At 42.2% G+C, this 25,675-nt stretch overlaps 1 protein-coding gene across 2 annotated transcripts in view; it reads right to left on the bottom strand.

Annotated features, from left to right (window-relative positions):
• Nucleotides 1–25,675, bottom strand: part of LOC106563498 (pyruvate carboxylase, mitochondrial) — a 119,654-nt gene that overhangs the window by 89,647 nt on the left and 4,332 nt on the right. For both annotated transcript variants that reach the window (XM_014129148.3, XM_014129149.3), the window contains 8 exons: nucleotides 23,277–23,418; nucleotides 22,948–23,132; nucleotides 22,673–22,838; nucleotides 22,372–22,517; nucleotides 22,157–22,274; nucleotides 21,915–22,066; nucleotides 11,882–12,000; nucleotides 1,635–1,797 (listed from right to left, as the gene is read on the bottom strand). In XM_014129148.3, the coding sequence (XP_013984623.1) occupies nucleotides 1,635–1,797; nucleotides 11,882–12,000; nucleotides 21,915–22,066; nucleotides 22,157–22,274; nucleotides 22,372–22,517; nucleotides 22,673–22,838; nucleotides 22,948–23,132; nucleotides 23,277–23,418 (1,191 nt within the window). The remainder of the gene's footprint in view (nucleotides 1–1,634; nucleotides 1,798–11,881; nucleotides 12,001–21,914; nucleotides 22,067–22,156; nucleotides 22,275–22,371; nucleotides 22,518–22,672; nucleotides 22,839–22,947; nucleotides 23,133–23,276; nucleotides 23,419–25,675) is intronic.

Raw genomic sequence — 25,675 nt, 5'->3', positions numbered from 1 at the left:
GTTACGTTACAGCCTTATTCCAAAATTGATAAAAATGTTCCCCCTTAATCTACACACACACACACACACACAACATAATGACATAAGCTAACATTTTTGCAATTGTATTGAAAATAAAAAACTGAAATACCAAATTTACATAACAGGATCCACCTGAGCTCAGTTTCCATTGATCATCCTTGAGATGTTTCTACAACTTGGAGTCCACCTGTGGTAAATTCAATTGGTTGGACATGATTTGGAAAGGCACACACCTGTCTATGTAAAGGTCCCACAGTTGACAGTGAATATCAGAGCACCTGGAGGAAACAAGGCACCATCCCTACGGTGAAGCATGGTGGTGGCAGCATGATGCTGTGGGGATGTTTATCAGTGGCAAGGAGACTAGTCAGGATCGAGGGAAAGATGAAGATCCAAGTACAGAGAGATCCTTGATGAAAACCTGCTCCAGAGTGCTCAGGACCTCAGACTGGGGAGAAGGTTCACCTTTCAACAGTACAACAACCTTAAGCACACAGCCAAGACACCGCAGGAGTGGCTTCGGGACAAGTCTCTGAATGTCCTTGAGTGGCCCGGAATTGAATCCGATAGAACATTTCTGGAGAGACCTGAAAATAGCGATGCTCCCCATCCAACCTGATGGAGCTTGAGAGGATCTGCAGAGAAGAATGGGAGCAACTCCCCAAATACAGGTGTGCTAAGGTTGTAGCATCATACCCAGGAAGACTGGAGGCGGTAACTGCTGCCGAAGGTGCTTCAGAGTAGGGAGTAAAGGTTCTGAACACTTATGTAAATGTAATTTCAGATTTTATTTTTAATACATTTGCTAACCTTTCTAAAATCCTGTTTAGAAAAACTGAGGTGATTACGTGAATGCATGCAGCTTCTCAGGTGAGAGGATTAATCCTCAATTACAGTAGTAGGGGTGCTAGTGTTGATCTGTATTGAACATCACCAGACCTGACATGAACTTGACAACTTCCATCGATAACTTTGAAAATCACAAGTACGGAAAACCACTGTACAAACAGAACCAGATAGCATGAGTTTGTGAGGGAGCTTACATTTGAGAGCTAGAGACTGACCTTAAGGTTGGCAATTGAGCGGAAACTTTGTCAGGTAGACCAACCCCCCACCGAGGGCAGTCAGAGCAGTTCTGAGACTCTACTCAATGCATTAAGAGAATATCCAGCTCCTCAGTGTGAATCAGAAAGACGACCAGACAGACAATCTACAGCCGCCAAGTATTTGACTAATTCAAGGCCTACATGTCAAACATAACCAAGAGGGAGAGGTTGATGTCAATATTTGTTCAATTATTTATTTCCAAAAGCAACTCATCCCTAACAAACATTTAGAGCAGAGTTGGCCCAGTCTGGAGCCTCCACTAAAACACCTGCATACCAAAAAAAAAAACACTACCCTAAAACGGACATGCATAACTAGGGCCAGGAGTTTTTCCTCCAGCCCACGTGACATGAGTCCAAACAGGAAAAACTCTGGCCAATAATTCTGTCAGGGCTCATGGTTAGGAAACCTTTTGGCCCTACACAGAGTGAGAGAATGCAGCCCATTATAACTGAGTGGCAGTAGCCTGCTGGGGAAGTGGAGGGGGGGGGGGGGGTGTTGCTTACCTCAAGCCGTCCAGTGTCAGGCTGGAAGCCGCGGGCAGGGTCCTCTGTGGTCACACGGCATTGGATGGCAAAGCCATTGATCCGGATCTTATCCTGCTTTAGGCCCAGCTCTGGCAAGCTACGCCCCTCACACACACGCAGCTGAGCATGAACCAGGTCCACACTGACAGGAGAAAGAAGGGGGAGAGTAAAAAGATCATTTTACTGTCAAAATTGACAAGGGATTATTTTTTTATTTTTTTTAAGCACTGCGTTGTGCCTGAAGTAACCACCCTACCATGTCTACTCCCCTACATGATGCAGACGTGGTGGTGACTTTCACAACGGATGTGAAGATGAGTTCAAAACATTTCCCATTTCAAAACGTGATATTCGGTTCATGAAACGCCTTCAGTGAAGTTGAAGGGAAAAAATGAACTTGTTACATTTACAGAAATGATTGCCCATTACATTCTAATTAAGAAAAAAAGGTGTGTAGAGAAACAATTCTGGTCATTTTAACTTTAGGGCTCCAAACGATATGCAGGATTGTTTTTTTTACTGGTCATAGAGAAAAAGCCAAGTCTGATACCACTTTTTTACTGCACTTTGACTGGCTAAAAAGCATGTGTGCATGTCTGTGCCTCCAAGCTGAGGGAATATGTTCTTACTAAATGAAGAGGAAGAGACAGTTTGACTTAAATTAGTGATGGTCAACATTAAAAAGTAACAAAGTTTCTTGGCTGGAAATTGTATCAAACCACATTTCCATCCAGTTTTTATGCACGTTAAGTCATACCGTACCAAAAAAAATGGAAACAGGTCGTTTCGATACAATTTAATAAAAGCCCACAAATCATTTATTTGTTCGACATGGTGGGATCTTAAGTGTCGGTAAAAATTAATTCTGAGCGAAATGGCGGTGGTAATGCCCATCATATCAAAGTAAACTTGGAGTCACGATGAAATGGTGAGTGGTCCTCCCACTGACTCAGGAAACCATGCAATTTTTTTGGCTAAAGATACATGATTAACTTCACAGGGCGGTGAAAGTGCACATGTTCTTCATGCTCCTTTCCAATAAACATTGAGGGTCCGACTCTGGTGACATGATCGATGCTTGACTATGTGACAACAACAAAAAATTTAAATGCGATGGAAACACATTGAACTTAACATTTTTATTCAGTACATGAAAACATAAGCGAAAAAGTACATTGTGTGCACTAAGTCTTCACACCAACGGCGGGAAAATGTGCATATTTTCTATGTGGATTTTAGAATATTTGTTTGAAAATTTGTCACCAGTTCAATGGAAACCTAGCTATGAAATTTAATTATTTTGGCTGGTAGTGACACACTTTGTGAACTCTGAAACACACACAGGCCAAATGTTTTGATAGAAGACAACTTCAGGCCTTGGAGTAGACTGGATACTGTTTGTGTCAAAGATGGAATATCTTCCAAACCGACAGAAACAAAACGCAGGACCAACTGTACAGGCCGAGACCAACAACTGACTAACTTGGACACAATTTTCATACTTGCATTTAATTTATACCATTATTTCTTTATTGGCAAAGTTTACCCATCACCAAATTGTACACAAATATAATCATAAACTAATGAATAACCTAATACAAACCTGTGTACGTTCAATCTAAAACAGGAATACTCTTCACCAGGTGATACATTTGATGTAGAAAAAGCACTTACAAAATAAGACAAGAAGTACTTTTCTACAAACAGGGTCAAACAAAAAAAAAAAGTGTTCATTGTACGATAATTGCGCAATTCTATAATTTAGTTGCAGCCTGGAACATGACATTTATGTAGTGATGTTCATTCTCAACATGGCTCTTTAGACGTGTACCCGGTCAAACATTATCTACTTGATGAGGTTTCTTTCATTTAGTAGTAAGTGGCCACATTTAAAACTTGATAAATAAAAAGTCAACAGGCATAGGGCTCATCTGGTGAGATCACTTGGGGGGGGGGGGGGGGGGGGTAAGCAGCTTCTGCCTCGTACGTTTCTTCTCGACTTAGAGATTTCACAATGCCTAAGATGCACAACTGTGTTAGCTTAACCAACGTCTCTGTAGCACATGACAACAAATGGGGGCAGTAATCCCTTTAAACATGTCAGACATGCTGTAAACAGCGAGTCCCTGCTTTGTTCTACTGTTATCTAATCTAACTCCTATATCCAGAGACCACAAGATGGCCATTCTGCTACAGTTCCCAACAGTGTTGGGGTGGTAAGAAAGAAAAGGAGGTGGACAAAAAGAAAAATACCGAAGGAAACGAGGACAGAGGAGAGGCGGAGGAGACTGCATTGCACAAAACCAAAGATGTGATATGAGCTGGAAGCAGAGGGAGGGAGGGGGAGACAGAAGAGGGGGGGTTCCTATATACAGTCTGATTTCCTTTTCCACTAATTGCTGATGCCATGCGGCGCATGTGGCACTGGTGGGGGAAAATGCCCCTCTCCGTATAATAACCTAAAACCCTTCCACTGAAAGTCTCTCTGCTTTATCCCGTTGCTATATGGATAAGATCCAGGTCATCTTTAAACCAGCCCCAACACATCAATCCGTTGACAAGCTTTCCTCATCCGTGTGCCAGTTTAGTACCCTTCTCCCTCACCCCGCTCTCATTTCCCATTCCTAATTTCTCGCAGACTAGACAAATGTGCAGCTGCAATCTAGCCACAACTCAGTGATTAGAAACCCATTATAGGGTCAGTGACAGACAGCATATAATGACTGAGCTGTAGACACACACTGCAGAAAGAGAATTTAATTGAGGGAGAGGAGTGGGAAGGAGAATTGGAGTAGTGCAAATGCTGAGAGAATTGAGGTCTGCCATAAGCCTGAATATGTAGAAGGGAAAGCACAACGCACTCCACCCAGAGTGTGTGAGATATAGATATATATCTATATATACACACACATGCATATACACACACACACACACTTCAGAAAGTATTCAAACCTCTTCCCCTTTTCCACATTTCATTACAGCCTTGTTCTAAAATTGATTAAATTAATTGTTTCTAAATCTACACACAATACCAAAGCAAAAACAGGTTTAGAAATGTTTGCTAATTTATTTAAAAGAAAAAACTGAAATACCTTATTTACGCAAGTATTCAGACCCTTTGCTATGAGACTCAAAATTGAGCTCAGGTGCGTCCTGTTTCCATTGATCATCCTTGAGATGTTTCTACAACTTGATTGAAGTCCACCTGTGGTAAATTCAATTGATTGGACATGATTTGAAAAAGGGATATAAAAGGTCCCACAGTTGACAGTGCACGTCAGAGCAAAAACCAAGCCATGAGGTGGAAGGAATTGTCCGTAGAGTTCCGAGACACGATTTTGTCGATGCACAGATCTGGGAAGAGTACCAACATTTCTGCAGCAGTGAAATGGTCCCCAAAGAAACAGCGGCCTCCATTCTTAAATGGAAGAAGTTTGGAACCACCAAGACCATTCCTAGAGCTGGCCGCCCGGCCAAACTGAGCAATCGGGGGAGAAGGGCCTTGGTCAGGGAGGAGACCAAGAACCTGATGGTTACTCTGACAGAGTTCCTCTGTGGCGATGGAATTTGTTATTTTATTAGGATTCCCATTAGCTGTTACAAAAGCAGCCTACATATCAATGCATACACAAACGATCTAGGTCAAATAGAGGAGAAGCGATGTGCTGCGAGGGGTTTCTGTTTTTTGAAACCAGGTTTGCTGTTTATTTGAGCAATATGAGATGGAAGTTCCCTGCAATAAGGGCTCTATAAAATACTGTACGTTTTCTTGAATTTGTTCTGATTTGGGGACTATGAAAAGACCCCTGGTGGCATGTCTGGTGGGATAAGTGTATGTCAGAGCTGTGTGTAAGTTGACTATGCAAACAATTTGGGATTCAACACGTTTCTTATAAAAAAGTGATGCAGTCAGTCTCTCAACTCTTAGCCAAGAGAGACTGGCATGCATAGCATTAGCCCTCTGATCACAATTAAGAGCAAAACGTGCCGTTCTGTTATGGGCCAGCTACAGCTTAACTAGGTCCTTCCTTGCAGCACTGGACCACAACTGGACAATAATCAAGATTAGACTAAACTAGAGCCTGCAGTAGTTGCTTTGTGTAGTCAAAACAGCAGAGCATCTCTATGGCTAGACCTCTCCCCATCTTTGAAACCATTGTAAACTTTCATGGTCAAAACATATAGATTCAATCTAAGGTAACGCCAAGTAATTTAGTCTCCTCAACATGTTCAACAGCCACACCATTCATTACCAGATTCAGCTGAGGTCTACCACTTAAAGAATGATTTGTACCAAATACAATGCTCTTAAATTTTAGAGATGTTCAGGACCAGTTTATTACTGGCCAAAACAGACTGCAACTCTTTGTTAAGGGTTTCAGTGAATTCATTAGCTGTGGTTGCTGATGCGTATATGGTTGAATCAGCAGCATACATGGACACATGCTTTGTTTAATGCCAGTGGCAGGTCATTGGTTAAAAAAAAAATTACATTAAAAAAGGACTAGAGAGCTGCCCTGCAGTACACCCCACTTCACATGTTTGACATGAGAAGCTTCCATTTAAGAAACAGCTCAGATTTATTAGATTGCCATATCGTGGATTCAGAGTTGAGTTTGAAAAACCATAACACATAATTTACGGTCAATAATATCAAAGGCTGCTATGAAAGCTAATGTTACAGCGCCCACAATCTTCTTATTATCAATTTCTTTCAACCAAGAAGTAATTTGTGTCAGTGCAGAACATGTTGAGTGCCCTTCTCTATAAGCATGCTGAAAGTTTTAATTTGTTTAGAGAAGTAGCATTGTATTTGGTCAAACACAATTTATTCCAACAGTTTGCTAAGAGCTGGCAGCAAGCTGATAGGTCTGCTGTTTGAACCAGTAAAGGCCGCTTTACCACTCTTGGGTAGTGGAATTACTTTGGCTTCCCTCCAGGCCTGACGACAAAGACTTTCCTCTAGGCTCAGATTAAAAATGACAGATAGGAGTGGCTATAGAGTCAGCTACCATCCTCAGTAGCTTTCCATCTAAGTTGTCAATGCCAGGAGGTTTTGTCATTACTGATCGTTAAATTTTTTACACCTCTCCCAAACTAACTTTACAAAATTCAAACTTGCACTGCTCTTTCATTAAAAATTATTTTTTTATTATGCATGAAAATAATTGCTCACTGTTTGTCACAGGCATTTCCTGCCTAAGTTTACCCACTTTGCCAATGAAGTAATCATTCAAATAAAATCTGCAACATCAAATGGTTTTGTGATCAACAAGCCATCTGATTCGATGAGAGATGTAGTTGAATTTGTCTTTCTGCCCATTATTTTATTTAAAGTACTTGATATTGGCTTCATAAGTTTCTTCTTTTTGCTGAGTTTAGTCACATAATTTCTCAATTTGCAGTGTCAGCCAGTCAGATGTGCAGCCAGACTTAGCCTCTCTTTCAGCCATACAGTTTTTCAATTCCTCATCAATCCATGGAGCCTTAAGAGTTCTAACAGTCAGTTTCTTAACAGGTGCATGTTTATCAATAATTGGAAGAAGCAATTTCATAAATTCATCAAGTGCAGCGTCTGGATGCTCCTCATTAAATCACATCAGACCATCATACATTTGACATCCACATAAGAGTCACATCAAATTCTTTTGAATGATTTCTTATGCACTACTTTAGGAACTTTGTCTTTCCTGATATAGCCACTTTATTGTGATCACTGCATCCAATGGGTACGGATACAGGTTTAGAACAAAGTTCTACAGTATTAGTAAAAATGTGATCGATACATCTGGATGATCTTGTTCCTGTAGTGTTTGTAAACACCTTGGTAGGTTGATTAATAACCTGAACCAGATTACAGACACTGGTTACATTAAGAAGCTTCCTCTTGAGCAGACAGCTTGGTTTTCATCAGTCAATATTCAGGTCCCCGAGAAAGTAGACCTCTGTTTACATCATACACTATCAAGCATTTCACACATATTATTTAGATACTGACTGTTAGCACTTGGTGGCCTATTGCAACACCCCAAAAGAAAAGGCTTTAGATGTGCCAAGTGAACCTGCAACCACAACACTTCAATAACACTTGACATAAGATCTTCTAAGCATTACAGGGATATGGCTCAATATATACAGCAACTTCCCCCCCCCCCCCAATAAGCATTTGTCTCTTCTATAGATGTTATATCTTTGTATTGCTACTTTTGTATAAATCACAATTATCTAAGTGAGTCTCAGAAATGGCTAATATATGTTGTTATCAGATGTTAGAAATAAGGTTCATGAAATCAGTAACTTGCTAAGGTTACATATATTAATATGGGCCATTTTCAGCCCTTTCCTGGGTAGCTTATCAGAGACAGACATAATATTGAAAAGAGCAGACCAAGCAAGAGAAAAAAAATGGATACATTAAGCAGTCCATTAATAAATTGGTGTGCGCGCTGCGGGGTTGAGACTACAAACCCATAGGCTTGGCTCTCATCCCTTCCAGGCTTCTGGGAGGGAGGGTGGACAATGAGCCTGTCGTAGTGGATGTACGCAATGTCTCCACGAGCTCTGGCAGCTTTCATGGCTGGGATCAGTTCTTCCCTCTTCTGGTGCACTGTTCTGCTAACTGTTCTTCAGGTCCTGGACCTCTCTGGTCAGGTCATCCATTATTTTATTAGTAGAGTATTTGGACAAAACACTGAACTTTTTTGTTGTAACAACTGCTTATAGGTCTCTTTTTGTTTAAAAGATCCTTCATGTGTGATATAGACGTCACTGGCACTGTCCTCAATGGTACTACCGCCGGCTTTGGTCTTTGTCATGGTAGCTATCAACGCATGTTAAGCTGTTACTCCTCACAATTCCAGACAGGGAAGGTCACGGGAAAATTGAAAACAACAAACAGCAGGGATCTAGACAGCCACAAACCCGGAACAATCTGCCGTCGCAGCCACAATGGATAACCACTTTGTGGGCTGCGCTCAAGAACACATTGCCAGCTTGATGTCCAGCTAGCTAGCAGCTAGGCTAGCTGTGACGCCAAATAGCTCCTCAGACCTGTCCTTGGTCAGCAGGATCACTGGAAAGATACAAGCAGTCCCAGCAACTGATGCCAACTGCATCTCGGGAGCACACATAAGCTAGGTAGCTACCAAGAACTTTCCAATATACTTTCAAACAAAACTGAGCCTTCCTGAAGGACAACCATCTCTGCAGCACTCAATCAATTAGGCCTTTATGGTAGAATGGCCAGACGGAAGCCACTACTCAGTAAAAAGGTACATGACAGCCCGCTTGGAATTTGCTAAAATTCCTTTAGATGCCTCTCAGACCATGAGAAACAAGATTCTCTGGTCTGATGAAACCAACATTGAACTCTTTGGCCTGAATGGCAAGCATCACGTCTGGAGGAAACCTGGCACCATTCCTACAGTGACGCATGGTGGTGGCAGCATCATGCTGCGCGGATGTTTTTCAGCGGCAGGGATTGGGAGACAAGCCAGGATCAAGGAAAAGATGAACGGAGAAAAGTACAGAGATCCTTTGATGAAAACCTGCTCCAGAGCGCTCAAGACCTCAGACTGGGGCGAAGGCTCACCTTCCAGCAGGGCAACAACCCTAAGCACACAGCCAAGACACCGCAGGTGTGGCTTCAGGACAAGTCTCCAAATGTCCTTGAGTGGCCCAGCCAGAGCCCGGACTTGAACATCTCTGGAGAGACGTGAAAAATACTCCCCCAATCCAACCTGACAGAGCTTGAGGGGATCTGCAAAGAAGAAAAAAAACTCAAAAGGGAGAAACTCTCCAAATACAGGTGTGCCTTGTAGTGTCATACCCAAGACTCGAGGCTGTAATCGCTGCCAAAGGTGCTTCAACAAAGTACTGAGTAAAGGGTCTGAATACTTATGTAAATGTGTTAGATATATAGATCTATATACACATTTCTAAATACCAGTTTTTAACTTTGTCATTATGTGGGTAGATTAAATACATGTTTTTCTTCAATCAATTTTAGAATAAGGCTGTAAGGTAACAAAATGTGGAACAAGTGGAAGGGGTCTGAATACTTTCCAAATGCACTGTACATGGGCTCCATACAGCAGGATACTGTTCCTAGAGAGGTGACGTTATGGCAACGCAAGAAAAAAGGATGAATGCACCAAAGGACAGATGTACATTGACTGAAATGAACAGAGGAAAAATAGCTATTATGAGACTGGGGAAGTCAGAGTTGAGGAGTTAACACATTGCGATGTCATGGGCCATTTCCAGTGATTCCCATTACCACAAAACTTACTCAGAAGTGACAGAAGGGGGCCTTAATTGGTCTTAATCAATGTGACCAATTGAAAGTCATGATAAAAGGTGGAGGCAGACAGCCAAAAACAGAGCTGTCGTGTAATAACCTACTCACTAGAGCACTATATTCAGACCTGAGAATTCAACCCAGCTGGAGGAGAACATGGCCAGCGGCTGGTGGGCGTGGCTCGAATACCTTTTTGGTGAGTTTCCGAAAAAAAGAATCAAGTGCATTTCCAGACCCAATCACTCAGAGGAGCGCTCCCGCTGAATGCCAATTGCAGTTTGACAGTTTCAATTTCATGTGACAAGATGGACATTTATAATGAATGAACCTACATTCCTTCCACGCGACCAGACAGGCACAAATACAGAAGTATGTGCCAGGAGCACAGGAGAAACACACACAAAAAAAGCATTCAAATCAATCTGTGTGAGTCAGTGTTAAAAAATTATGCTGCTTTGCTTTCATCCCTCCTGAATGATTAAATAGAGGACTTTGCTGCATCTGATAAGTGCATGCAATTGTCAGTGTTTCACCTCTAAATGCATATGACAGGTGAGATTAGACATTCTATCATCTTTAGTGTCCAGAGTAGGAAGTCCAAATGACATAGTCTCGCTGTGCTATTTGTGGACTAGGATTCTGGCTCTGAATGTAGAACTCATACAACCTCCTGGACTGTGATTTATATGGAAAAGGAAAACGGCATAAGAACATAGTGTTCTTAAGCATCTGCTAAAGCAGTCCATTTACTTCATCGTTACGACACTTCTGTAGGGTTCCTTTGTGTTATCACAAGGCAAGATGTTCAGTCCTTGACTAAGTAGTATCATGTCTTCCCATCTGGCTCCTTTTCTTCCTCCATGATAAATTTCATCAACTCTTCAATCAAGTTCCCAAGCAGAAGAAACCCAAGTCAACCATAACAATCAAGCAGACAAAGCATCAAAAAACTGAAATAACTAAAACACTCATTCATTGGCTAGACACACTCCAAAAGGCTTGCTTTCCTTTGTGGTCATCAGCAACAGCACCAGGACACAGTGCCCTTCGCTCCCGCTTAACAAGCACTACTGTCCAGCAGGAGCATGGGAAGTAGTTACCTAGTAGCCAACATCAATTTGACAGTCACAGTAAGTATAAGCATACAACACATGACGCAACAGTCCTCCCATCAATACTTCAAAAATAAAACGTCAGTTTTATAACTGAACATTTAAAATTGTGTAAAACTAACAGTGAAATACAACTCAAACTCATCCTCTGGCTTCAAAACAGAAGTCCAAACTCTTGCAGTACAGTAGTTGGCGTGGTAAGAAACAGCTAAAGACAGTAAACTATAGCAGAGTGCTTTCTATACACCCACTCCTTTTCATACACTGGTTGTCATATTGGGCTGCAGCTACCACATTCTCAGTTGAGATGAATTAACAAATCACAGCACATATTGGTGAGTACACTTCCTGCTTTTACTTCCCGCTTTGCACCTATGGGTACACCTCACAAATGGCCGCCGGTCCACCCATTATGCCATAATTTACTTGAATGCTGACGCCCGTTCTGTGTTTTGCTATTCGAATGGCCAATTACGGTCATCCAACATTTCATGACCGTCACAGCCAAGTTTGACTGAATGTGGATTACCTTTACTTGACTATATGCACTTGGCTGGATGAAGAATACCTACATGGATATGGGTTTGCCATGTTGTTTTTACCTACATATTGTTTTCAGATAAGTTGACACAATGAAGGCATTTAGAAGTAGTCGGACCCAACCTTTATCAAGACAGTGAGTAAAAGGACAGTCTTGACACTTACCATGAACAGACATAATTTGACCAGACAGGGAACAGTCTTAGTTTGTCAGAGACGTGATATTGTAATGCCAGGTAACGGCCATGGCCTGCTCGTTAACGGCTGTGACTTACTCTGTGACCTGCTCGGTAACGGTGTGCTCCACCTGCAGGCGGGAGTTGACCTCGATGAAGTAGTGCCTTCCATGCTTATCCACCAGGAACTCCACCGTGCCAGCATTCTCATAGCCCACCTGTACACACAGACAAATGCAATTAGATGCAAACCTCTTACTTCCTCACCTACCTGAGGACATGGAAAGATATTTGAAGAAATAAGTATGACTGGATTTCTTGGCAAATTCTCAGATTCTGAATTCTATTGGAAGAGCTTACAAGTTCTGTGTTTCAAAAGCTAAAATTCACTTCATACAATGAATAAAACGAAGTCTCCACACACACACACACACGAATCCGTTTTTTTTCCCCCACTACTACAGAAAACGAAATCTACTAAAAAGGGGAAACGACAAGACAGCTAATATCTACTAAAGACTGTGCGATATCCCATTGTGATTATAGTCATTTTTAGACAGCCTTACTAGAGCTCAGTCAAGGAGGAAGCAGGATTTAATATATCAGACCATTTCCCCCTCCACAGCGCTGCGGGGTGTCAAAATAGCACTAGCCAAATTCACTGAAATCTGAACCACTCTGAAATTCATCCCTTGCCCAAAACTATTCTCTGCCAGCTAGGCAGGCGCCCTCTCATTCATTCACCTACGTGAAGGTACATGCTCATGGCTTCGGCAGTTCATGTCACACACACGGGATAAGTGCTGTGTATGTACAGTGCCTTCAGAAAGTATCCACACGCCTTGATTTTTCCCAAGGTGTTACAGCCTGAATTTAAAATGTATTAAATTGAGATCATAGGTCACAGGCCTACACACATCACCCCCCCATAATGTCAAAGTAAAATGTTTAAATATATATATATATACACACACACATATATATATACACATATATATATACATACACACATTGGGTAAACAAAGAGGCTGAAATGTCTTCCGTCAATATGTATTCAACCCCTTTGCTACGGAAAGCCTAAATAAGTTCATGAGTAAACATTTGCTTAACAAGTCAAATAAAGTTCAAATGGGCTCACTGTGTGCAATAGTGTTTAACATGTTCGAATAACTACCTCAGCTCTGTATCAAGCACATAAGTTCACTCAGTTGAACAGTGAATTTCAAAACAAATATTCAACCAGAGAGGGTTTCCAATGCCTCGCAAAGGGCACCGACTGGTAAAAAAAGACATTCAATATCCCTTTGAGCATGGTGAAGTTATTAATTACACCATCCAAAGTGTATCAATACACCCAGTCACTACAAAGATGCAGGCGTCCTTGCCAACTCAGTTGCCGGAGAGGAAGGAAATCACTCAGGGATTTCACCATGAGGCCAATGGGGATTTTAAACCAGTTCCAGAGTTAAATGGCTGTGATAGGAGAAAACCGAGGATGGATAAGCATTGTACTTACCTAAATGACAGAGTGAAAATAAGGAAGCTTTAACAGAAAAAAATATTCCAAAACATGCATCCTGTTTCCAATACGGCACTAAAGTAAAATTGCAAAAAACAGACTACAACTTCATGGTGGTGACTGCATCATGTTATGGGTATGGTTGTCATCTGCAAGGATATGGGAATTTTTGGGGGGGGGATAAAAAAAAAAAAAAAAAAAAATGAGTACAGCTAAGCACAGGACAAAATCTGAGGAAAACCGCTTAAATCTTTACCAATGATAAACCACCAACTTGGAAGAGATTGAAGAATTTCTAAAATAATGTGCAAATATTGTAAAATTCAGGTGTGGAAAGCTCTTAAATACCTAGCCAGAAAGCCTTAAAGCTGTAATCGTTGCAAAAGTAGATTCTAACATTTGACTCAGGGATGTGAAACACCATGTAAATTATATGTTTCTATATGTAATGTTCAATAAATTAAAACATTTCACTTTGTCATTATGGGGTATTGTGTAGATGTGTGAGAAAAAAAAAATGTAAGAGCAAAATATGGAATAAGGGGGTATGAAAACTTTATTACAAACAATGTTTGGCAATAAAACTGTTCTTTTAAATGGAGTGCCACAGCAAATAGCATCAGTTATTTCAATCCAATTACAACCCCAGCCAGGGGGAGAGCTGCTTGCACCCATATATTACCCCCCCCCCCCCCAAAAAAAAAAAATTGATTTTCTCACATTTGCATAGAACAGGCTGCATTCCATTATGGGCTTTGTTTGTATACTTATCCTCATCCTCTATGGCAGTGGTTCCCAAACTTTTTATAGTCCTGTACCCCTTCAAAACATTCAACCTCCAGCTGCATATCCCCTCCAGCACCAGGGTCAGCGCACTCTCAAATGTTTTTTTGCCATCATTGTAAGCCTGCGCCACAGTGTGAATTTGTCACTTCCCACGAGCCGGGTTGTGACAAAGGGCTCTTATAGGCACAAATAAATAATTTTGCTCTTTATTTAACCATCTTTACTTGTTCATCGAAAATTGTGAACAACTCAGTTTAATGAGAAAGGTGTGTTTGAAAGGATGCACAACTCTGCAATGTTGGGTTGTATTGGAGAGTCTCAAATCATTTTCCACACAGTCTGTGCCTGTATTTAGTTCATGCTAGTGAGGGCCGAGAATCCACTCTCACGTAGATACGTGGTTGCAAAGGGAATCATTGCCTTAACAGCGTGATTTGCCAAGGCAGGATACTCTGAGCGCAGCCCAATCCAGAAATCTGGCAGTGGCTTCTGATTAAATTCAATTTTCACATAACCTCTTGTTGCAATTTCGAAGAGGCTCTCGTTCAGATATCGGTAACAGGACTGGAGGCAGGGCATGAAAGGGATAACGACTCCAGTTGTTTATGTCATACATTTCGGGAAAGTACCTGCGTAATTGCGCACCCAACTCACTCAGGTGCATTGCTATATCACATATTGTATGATTTGTGTACAAATGAACTCAAGCTTAAGGACAATGATGGAAAGACCTGAATATTGTACTTGTTAATGCAGACAGAGAAGAGCTCCAACTTATTAAATCATAGCCTCAATTTTGTCCCACACATTGAATCTAGTTGCGGAGAGTTCTTGTAATCCTAGATTCAGCTCATTCAGGCGAGGAAAACATCACCCAGACCGGCCCGTTGTGTGAGAAACTCGTCATCAAGCGGACAGACAGGTGAAAATGATGCTCAGTAAAGGCTTGTCTCAATTCAAAAAAGCGTCAATATTTTGCCCCTTCATAACCAGTGCTGTATGTTGTAAAAGCTTTACATGGTCGATGCCCATATCATTGCATAGTGCAGAAAATACGAGAATTCAGGGGCCTTGCTTTAACAAAATGAACCATTTTCACTGTAGTGTCCAAAATGTATTTCAAGCTGTCAGGCATTCCCTTGGCAGCAAGAGTCTCTCGGTGGATGTTGCAGCGTACCCAAGTGGCATCGGGAGCAACTGATTGCACGCGCATTACCACTCCAATATGTCTCCCTATCATGGCTGTTGCACCATCAGTACAGATACCAACACATCTTGACCACCAAAGTCCATTTGATGTCACAAAGTTGTCCAGTACTTTAAAAAGATCCTCTCCTGTTGTCCTGGTTTCCAGAAGAGGATGTCTTCCTTAATTGACCCTCCAAAAACAAAGAACATATACCAGGAGCTGTGCCAGGCCCGCCAAGTCTGTTGATTCCTCCAGCTGTAATGCATAGAATTCACTGGCTTGTATGTGAAGCAGTAATTGTTTCAAAACATCATATTATTGGTCACATACACATGGTTAGCAGATAATGCGAGTGTAGTGAAATGCTTGTGCTTCCAGTTCCGACACTGCAGTAATATCTAACAAGTAATCTAACAATAACTACCGAATACACACAAATCTAAAGGTGAATGAAAATATGTACATATAAATATATGGATGAGCGGCATAGGCAAGGTGCAATAGATAGTATAAAACAGTATATACACATACACGAGTAATGAAAGACACGTAAACATTATTAAAGTGGCATTGTTTAAAGTGACTAGTGATCCCTTTATTAAATTGGCCAGTGAGCCTCTGAGGTAGTGATGGCTGTTTAGCAGTCTGATGGCCTTGAGATAGAAGCTGTTTTTCAGTCTCTCAGTCCCAGCTTTGATGCACCTGTACTGACCTCACCTTCTGGATGGTAGCGGGGTGAACAGGCCGTGTCTCGGTGGTTGTTGTCCTTGATGATCTTCTTGGCCTTCCTGTGACAGCGGGTGGTGTAGGTGTCATGGAGGGCAGGTAGTTTGCCCCCAGTGATGCATTGTGCAGACCACCCTCTGGAGAGCCTTGCGGTTGAGGACAGTGCAGTTGCCGTACCAGGCTGTGATATAGCCTGACAGGCTGCTCTCGATTGTGCATCTAAAAGTTTGTCAGGGTTTTGGGTGACAAGACACATTTCGTCAGCCGCCTGAGGTTGAAGAGGCGCTGTTGCACATTCACCACACTGTCTACATGTGTGGACCATTTCAGTTTGTCTGATGTGTACGCAGAGGAATTTAAAAATAAAAAATAAAAAAAAAAGTCTACCTTCTTCACTGCGGTCCCGTCGATGTGGATAGGGGGGTGCTCCCTCTGCTGTTTCCTGAAGTCCACGATCATCTCCTTTGTTTTGTTGACGTTGAGTGAGAGGTTGTTTTCCTGACACCACACTCCGAGGGTCCTCACCTCCTCCCTGTAGGCCGTCTTGTTGTTGGTAATCAAGCAAACTACTGTTGTGTCGTCTGCAAACTTGATTGAGTTGGAGGCGTGCATGGCCACGCAGTCGTGGGTGAACAGGGAGTACAGGAGGGGGCTGAGCACGCACCCTTGTGGGGCCCGTGTTGAGGGTCAGCGAAGTGGAGATGTTTCCTACCTTCACCACCTGGGGGCGGCCGTCAGAAAGTCTAGGACCCAATTGCACAGGGCGGGGTTGAGACCCAGGGCCTCCAGCTTGATGAGCTTGAAGGGTACTAAGCTCATAATTGAATGCTGAGCTGTAGTCAATGAAAAGCATTCTTACATAGGTATTCCTCTTGTCCAGATGGGATAAGGCCGTGTGCAGGCGATTGCATCGTCTGTGGACCTGAACATGAACGTGTTGTTTGATGAAGGCGTCGTCTGTATAGTTTTATTGGCCTTTTCCCCCAGCATTGTCCCAGCCATATCCACGGCAGCAGGAAGGAATTAAGTCCTCCACAATAGTATGGGGCTTGCCTGTCCTAGCCACTCACCATATAAGATGCTTCTAGCCCCTCCATATTAAAATGGTTGCTGTTATACATGCCCTACTACTCAAAAGTCATCTTAATTCTCAATGAAAAAACTCCAGTTGCTTATTTTTCTGATTGTTTTCCTTCTAAATGTCTGCGTAAGAGATAAGGTTTCATTGAGTTATGAGATAGTACTTTAGCACATAAACACACTGTGGCTGAGGAAAGGCACAACTCGCAATATACACTACCGTTCAAATGTTTGGGGTCACTTAGAAATGCCCTTGCTTTTGAAAAAAAAGAACATTTGTCCATTAAAATATCAAATTGATCATAAATATAGTGTAGACATTGTTAATGTTGTAAATGACTATTGTAGATGGAAACGGCAGATGTGTTATGGTTCATCTACAGACGCCCATTATCAGCAACCATCACGCCTGTGTTCCAATAGCACGTTGTGTTAGCAAATCAAAGTTTATCATTATAAAAGGCTAATTGATAATTAGTAAACCCTTTTGCAATTATGTTTGCACAGCTGAAAACATTTGTCCTGATTGAAGAAATACAACTGGCCTTCTTTAGACTAGTTGAATATCTGGAGCATCAGCATTTGTGGGTTCGATTAGAGGCTCAAAATGGCCCAGAAACAAATAACTTTCTTCTGAAACGCGTCAGTCCATTCTTGTTATGAAAAACGGACGGCTATTCCATGCGAGAAATTGCCAAGAAACTGATGATCTCGTACAAAGTTCTGTACTACTCCCTTCACAGAACAGCGCAAACTGTCTCTAACCAGAATAGAAAGAGGAGTGGGAGGCCCCGGTGCACAACTGAGCAAGAGGACAAGTACATTAGTGCCTAGTTTGAGAAACAGACCCCTCACAAGTCCTCAAATGGCAGCTTCGTTAAATAGTACCCGCAAAACACCAGTCTCAACGTCAACAGTGAAGAGGCAACTCCGGGACGCTGGCCTTCTAGGCAGAGTTGCAAAGAAAAAGCCATATCTCAGCCTGGCCAATAAAAAGAAAAGATTAAGATGGGCAAAAGAACAGACACTGACTAGAACGCGAGCATCCCAGAGTTGCCTCTTCAGAAATATTTTTTTATGTGAATCACATTTTTATTTGGCGTACCCCTGATGGCATTGCACAAAACCCAGTTTGGGAATACCTGCTCTACGGGATCGGTGTCCCTATACCGGGACGGCTGTTACTAACATGCGCTAACGTGACTAGAAATGACGTAAGTAACATCAACTTCCCAGGACAAAGACATGTCTTACATGTGCAGAACGTTTAGATTAACAAGAATTTAACTGCACCGTCCAATTTTCAGTAGCCATTTGTGAAAAAATACCATGCTATTGTTTGAGGTGAGTGCACAACAAACAAAATGTATCATACCACTTGGTTTGATACATTCACCTCTGAAGGTAAATAATGTACTTACATTCAGTAATCTTGCTCTGATTGGTCATCCTGAGGGTCCCAGAGATAAAATGTAGCATAGTTTTGTTTGATAAAATACATTATTTTATTCAAATGAAGGAACTGGGATCTGTTTGCTGTTCCTTCTGTTTCTGGAGGAGAGGGGACGAGACCAGGGGGGGGGGGGGAACGAGACCCTGGAGCGTGGACGAGACCGATGGGGCGTGGTAGACGCCGGCAGATAGGAACACTTGGCTTCCATCACCAATGACAGGTACTGTACATGCAAGCACAACAATTCAGAAACTAAGGCAATCTGCTGTGTTTAATATGTCAATGCTGGCTGAGTTGAGAACAAAGATACAAGGCTTTCAGTTGGAGAGAGTGCATTTGTACTGGGGGTGTAAAATGAATTAAATGAGCATGTGGGCTAGAAGAGAAAAGAATGAAAGTAGGAGACCGTATCAAGGCTGTGACCACACCCCTACATGTTCTTAAGAGGCTCTGGGTAGAGCGGTCACCATGGAAACCAGACAAAAATATATTACACAAACTAGTTTTGACAGAGATGTCTTTTCATTAGCAATTTCAGTTATTCAAGTTTTATTTTCTGACCTTATCAAAACTCCCGGTGGCAACTTTGTAATTGAATAACAACCATTTCTGGGTTGGGAGTAAAAACACTTATCCACCAACCATCAGCCCACAATCACATCAAAATGTTGATTTGTTACTGCATAAAAATCCTTCTTTAACCCGTCAATAAGGGATCATAGCTCTCACCTGGTCAGTCTTATGGAAAGAGCAGGTGTTTTCATAATGTTTTGCACACCCAGTGTACACTGGATGTTCAATTCAGATACAAGAGTGATCGCTATAACCACGCCTTGACAAGCACGTGTATCAATATTCTAATGTATCATTGGAGGAATTTATTACCCTAGTATTCTAGAGAAAATAAATCCATTTCATATCTCAAATCCTAACTAAGTCTACCCAAAGCATGTTTCACACTGATATTTTGGTCCACAGCTTACTCCTGAGATAAAGGGCTGGAACACCCTCTTAATGAAGTTGTAATCAAGTTTCCTAAAATAACCGCAGATGATTAAAGCTTTAAATGACAGATCAAAGTGACCATAAAATTTACTCGGGTCTGGGGAAGGTGCTATATAAAAAGGTATATGGGTGAACATCCTCCTCAGATAAGGCATGGACTTCTCAGATGTGGGATATCCATAGATAATCATAGGATTATACAACAGGAGAATCATTGAGCATTAAAATGTACAATTCACTTATAGATAAGACCAAACTATTTCTAATGGAAAATTTGAACACCTCTTTGACATGACAAGCTGGACCCTTGTGGAAACGCATGCTGAAGGACTTCACATCTGATATTCAAGCAATGTGCTCATGTGGGAGGAGTCTTAGTGAACCACCACCGGCAGGGTTTTGTTTTCGTTAGGAGAGCAGGTTTCTAGAAGTGCATGCATAGCCAAATGTTCTCGTCGCCACGCCTCTTCATTCCTCACTGCCATATGATTGAACAGATGGAGAGGAATTCTGTCCCTCACTCACACCCAATTTCTTTCTCTCCCTCACAGAGACCAATGCTAGTGTAGTAATATTTTCCATTCTGTTAAACTATTGACAGAGCAGATGGTGTGGGAGACTGGTCACTGTAGTGTATGTCTGGGTACCAGGCTGGATGGACGAGTTCACGCAGTTCAACAGTGGCCGTTCCCAAATTGAAGGCCACATGCACACAGGTCTTTCTTCTCTCCCTCAAACATATCAAACTCGTCCCACCCCCTGCCATCCCGAAAACAGACAGCAAAAAAGGTAATACAAGCACATGCAAAATACAGCTAGCTCAAGGGTGCACATGACAGGCACACCAGATAGTGTACACAACGTCTAATAGCTTATCTCACACAGGATGGGAAATCGGTGGGATGCCACTAACACCAGTAACTGTTTTCAGATCAAAGTAATTGCTTCCACCTCAAGAAAACAAAAGTCAGCTTGATTGCAATCAGGAAATTCTTCAATTATGTGTTAGGATATTTTAGCACAGTGCTGAGCTATAGTTCAAATCAGAGTTTGATCATTTGTTCCATTGTATAACCCCCCCCCCAATTTGTCTGGTTGTTTCACATTGTCATAAGTCAAACAAACTAACATGCCTAAAAAAAACCACGTGTCTATGCAAGTCATCTGTTTATAGGACGAAATTGCTAACATTAAATACATCTATGATTATAATGAAACATCACTTGCGTGTCTCAATCTTCATTACTTTCGCTTTGGTCTTCCAACATGCTGGATGAAACAGCACAATAGCTGCCCTAACTGACTAGGCTATATATAGTAGCCCCCCCCCCCCCCCCCCCCCCCATGCACTCAAATGTGCTGCTATAGGCCTACTCAGAATGCTTCAGAGATCTACTAGGCAGCACGCAGGTCATCAAATGCTTTCAGTCAAACAATCAATAATACTGCGCAACTGTTTTTCCCCCTGTGTTTGGTCCAGACTGCCATCTCACCTGCAGCGAACCGCACAACGGTACGAATTGAATCGGACCGAGACCACCCTTTTTGAGCGAAGCACCGTGCATTGTTTAGTGCGGATAGTATTCACACCAGTTCAAACCAAACGAACTAAGGGAGTAAACGCAATGGTGTGAAAGCCCCTTTACAGGTGATATTTATTGTGAGTGAGAGGCAGTCTCAGGAGTTTACTACTAGTGGCAGCCTCCTCTGGCCATCTGTGTTGTTGAATGCTGCCATCTAGTGTGCCAATTGGTAGCCTGCAGGTGGAATTTCTTTCCACTGCTTTAATTAGGCTCCAGTCCTTTACTTTGATCCTTTCTTCCTTCCCTGTAGGACACTTATGAATCGAAATGGCTCTTTCGGTCTCTAAATCCCTTTCTTAAACTGCAATATTCCTTTCCAGGTTTTCATCCTCCCACACATCTCCATTGCCTATATGAGCACAACACAATGAGAGCACCCATTTTGAATGGCTCAGAGTAGCTTATAAACAAATATAAAACACATTGCGCTTTGAGGGCCTTTCTACAAAAAAATAAAGAAAATGGACATTTTTCATTATGAGCAGTTTTCAACAAAAGGCCAGAACGAACAAACTCAGGGTTTCTCAACTTTCATCCTTGATGTTTATGGGGTCATGTCTCTGAGAAGTGATTTTGCACAATAAAACGCCACTCAGTTCAAACAATGATCATCTGATATTCCATTCAAAACTGCAAATGCATACAGCTCAGCCATTTTAAAGGCAGCAGTGCCAAAACTCTAAACATTAAAAAAATGACAAAGGAATACAAGGTTTCAGCTCTACACTCCCTATTAAAAGAATGTATCATAAAGTGTGTGTGCGAGCGTGTGTGTGTGTTGCATCCTGTACCTGTCTGGCCAGGTTGACAGAGTCAGCGGTGAGTCTGTCCCGGAGGTGTGGGTCCAGTTGTACAGCTGGGGCGATCTCTACCACCTTCTGGTGCCTCCTCTGGATAGAGCAGTCCCTCTCATACAGGTGGATAACATTACCATACTTATCACCTGGGAGAGATGGGATGACAATGTGATTAGATCTACTGTATACAACCCTTTTAAAAGACTCAACAAAAACAGTCTAGCAAACAAACTCACCCAGGATCTGCACTTCAATGTGTCTGGGTTTTTCAATGAACTTCTCCACGAACAGAGCACCGTTTCCAAACGCCGCCAGGGCCTCAGAGTACGCACGCTGATAGTTCTCCTCCAGCTCCTACACACGTCCACCGACGGGGATCAATAGGTCAGCCAGCACATAGACAAAACACTCAGACTGGAGCATCTACTTAGGCACAGATATTTCTACTCACCTCGTACTCTTTGACCACCCTCATCCCCCTGCCCCCACCACCGTAGGCAGCCTTGAAGATAATGGGAAAGCCATAGGTGTTGGAGAACTCCTGGGCCTCCGATAGGCAAGTGATGGGACCGTCTGTCCCTGGTACAACTGGGACTCCTGGAAGCAAAACAAATCGAACAATATGAGCTTAACAGTACACAATGTCAGCTTATGTTTGATGATTTTGCTGAAAAAAATGATTTTAAAACATGAAACAAACATCCATCAGACAGTCCTGAACATGACAGTGAGTGAGTGGGTGTCCGGCCTACCTGCACGGATAGCGATGGATCGAGCCTCCACCTTGTCTCCCATCTTGCGCACCACGTCAGGGGAAGGGCCAATGAAGCGTACCCCAGCATCGACACATGCCTGAGCAAAGTCTGATCGCTCAGACAGGAAGCCATACCCAGGGTGGATTGCATCCACATCATTTTCCTGAGAAAAATAATAAAACAATGTGGAAAAAACATATAAAGGTGTGATCTTAAAGTGCAGTAACAGTTGGTTCAGAAAAGTTTCAAAAATACATATTCACATCTCTGACCTTAGCAACTTTGATGATGTCAGGGATGTCCAGGTAGGCAGCCACGGGCGGCAGGCCCTTCCCTATGAGGTAAGCCTCATCTGCCTTCTGCCTGTGCATCTGGCCGGTGTCTTGTTCAGAGTAGACAGCCACTGTCCGGATCCCCAGCTCAGTGCACGCCCGGAACACACGGATGGCAATCTCACCTACAAGTAGTCGGATTACTCAGCTGTGATCATGCAGTCTCAGGACAATAATCATGTGGTGAGAGGAAACTAGCTACAACACTTTGGCTGACATTTCAGTGTTTTAGTGGGAGAATTACCAGGGTGGGAGAATTGTTACTGTACCTCTATTGGCCACCATGACCTTTTTGATGGGCTTGTATTCCAGTGTCTGAGGGGAGTTGTGGGTGGAGCGGGACAGGCAGCATGCCCTCCTGACAGCCAGTAGCCCCAGGGCCGAACGCATACCTCCAACGTGCAGCAGCATCTACACAGAGGAAGGAAGGGTGTGGTTAAGGAGTAAACAGACAGCCCGTGCATGATGCAACAAAGGTCCTGACCAAGATACAGTAGTATGGAGACTGACTTAACAGCCAGTAAAAATATCAAACTTGTCAAGGAGATAAGATGCAGACCACTAACAGATAAAATAAGCCTAACACTTCCTTTTGCTTTACCTTGGAAGGAATATGGGAATACTAGATACCTGTAGAAATCAGTTGTCTAAAAACATTCGCGCCAAAAATATTTATTTTTTGCCTTAAGTGTGTACTTCACTGCATTTATACTTGAGATATCACATTTCAACAGTAAAAGTTATATAAAAAAATATATACAAAATAAAGTTGCTGGAGGACATCTTTAACCTCTATGACAGTACACTCTGACTCTCCATACCAAGTGACTAAACAAGGCATTCATGTGCATCCCAGAGGTCAGTGAAAAAAAACAACAGGAAGTGGAATTTAAAGACATAGTTTGGTAAACACTTCCCATCTGAACAAATAGTGACTGAACACAGCAGGGGTGGAAGCTCCATGGGACACAGATGGGAAAAGAGTAAAACACTCCAATTCAGAGGACCTGTAGAGGAGATCAATTAGGTAATGCTTGATTCATTAGAAAAGGCCAAGGGGAAATTAAAATCAGGTTTGAACTTGAACGTAACAAGAACTAAATAGAAAATTGTTGAATGTCCAACTGCCTCTAACACGCCACACAAATCAATCCAAACCCTTCAGAGTATCCGAAGAGTGTCGGCCTGTTGTGACAATATGAGACTGTATCGGAGGACCAGCAGCATTAGTGACCTCTTGTAACTCCAGCATAACACAAAGCTCAGTTTTCCATGGGCCGACCACCAGTTCCACAGATCAAGGAAATACCTAATCTGTATAAGTAGTAGTCACATGAACAGGCTAACTGATCAACACTAAGAGGTGGATATGGTTTGATACACCAGAACTCAATCCAAACAGTAAAAATGCTAGGCATAAACAGCAATGGCACATCCACTGCTGCATTAGCAGGAGCAAGAGACTGATAAGCCATATCATGGTCAGTACTTTGTGATCCCAAATATAAGACATCAAATGTAAAAGTCAGTATCATAAAGGCACTTCATTATAGCTGTACATGCACTGCACGTTGAAAACGAAACAGATTTGGCCCAAACCAAACACTGCCCAAGCGCACATTGCAATAACAGGTTCAAAGGTAAAAATTTAAAAAAAGGCAGTTTGCAGGAATGCTCTTTTGATGTCAGATTCCCTTGATAACAAATATTTGTTTTGCCACGTGGACAAACGATACCATTTATTATGAAATTCTCATGGCACTGTCATGTTGGCATTAGAATAAAACCAAACAATTGATAAGAAATCCCTAACCATTTTAACCCTAACCTAGTACATTACTGCAAGTGACAGCCTTAATTTATAACATCCTCAAATGCAGGTGAATGAACCAAAGACTTCACTATGTTCCCATTAATAGAAATGACTTGAAAATAAAGCACAAGGAAAGAGCAGAGGGGGCACAAAAAAGAAAAGGAGGCTAGTCTGAGGCTGAATGAATGGAAGTGGGGCAAATGAAACAGGATATTCTTGACGACATTCCTCTGGTCCAATCATTTGAGAGACATGTTAAAAGGCAGCTTATTGTAATACAGCCTAGTACATTCACAACTGTAATTTGACCTGTCAACCATTTCTACCCAGTATCCTCCTTACAGAAATGAGCTGCAAACATATTTCAATGTGTTCTGTATTCAGGCTGACAGGGTGTGTTTGCTTTATGGCTTAATGAGGGCTCTGGAGAAAGTCTGGCACCAAGGACCTCACAATCAGCAGACTGTCCTTGTTGAACAGCCTCTCCATTTTCATCTAGTGTCTTCTTTCCAGACAAGAGAAGTAGCCTAGCCCTCACATTGTAAAACATGATGTCTACTGTAATAAGTTGACTACCTAATGAGTTAATACTACACAGAGAACTTTGAGTTTCAGGGATTGATATTGAAGGTGTTGCCCTATTGCCTGGGGAAAGTAAATTGAGCAGTTGAGCTTGCGCTGAGGATGCCCGATTTGGGCAGGTAATTGAAAACTAAACTGCAAAGAATTCCAGTAGCCTAAACCTGACCTTTCTGGTTCATCCGGAGATAGATATCTATCAGCTCTGGGTCATCCTATTGTATTAGGTGAAAGACAATTTATGGCGGTCAAGCAAGTTTAGCTGGTTCTGAGATT

The sequence above is a fragment of the Salmo salar genome, chromosome 11 (genome assembly GCF_965601325.2).
Source record: "Salmo salar chromosome 11, fSalSal1, whole genome shotgun sequence".
Taxonomy (NCBI): domain Eukaryota; kingdom Metazoa; phylum Chordata; class Actinopteri; order Salmoniformes; family Salmonidae; genus Salmo; species Salmo salar.
Note: the sequence above shows the minus strand (reverse complement) of the source record. Positions and strands in the feature narration are given on the sequence as shown.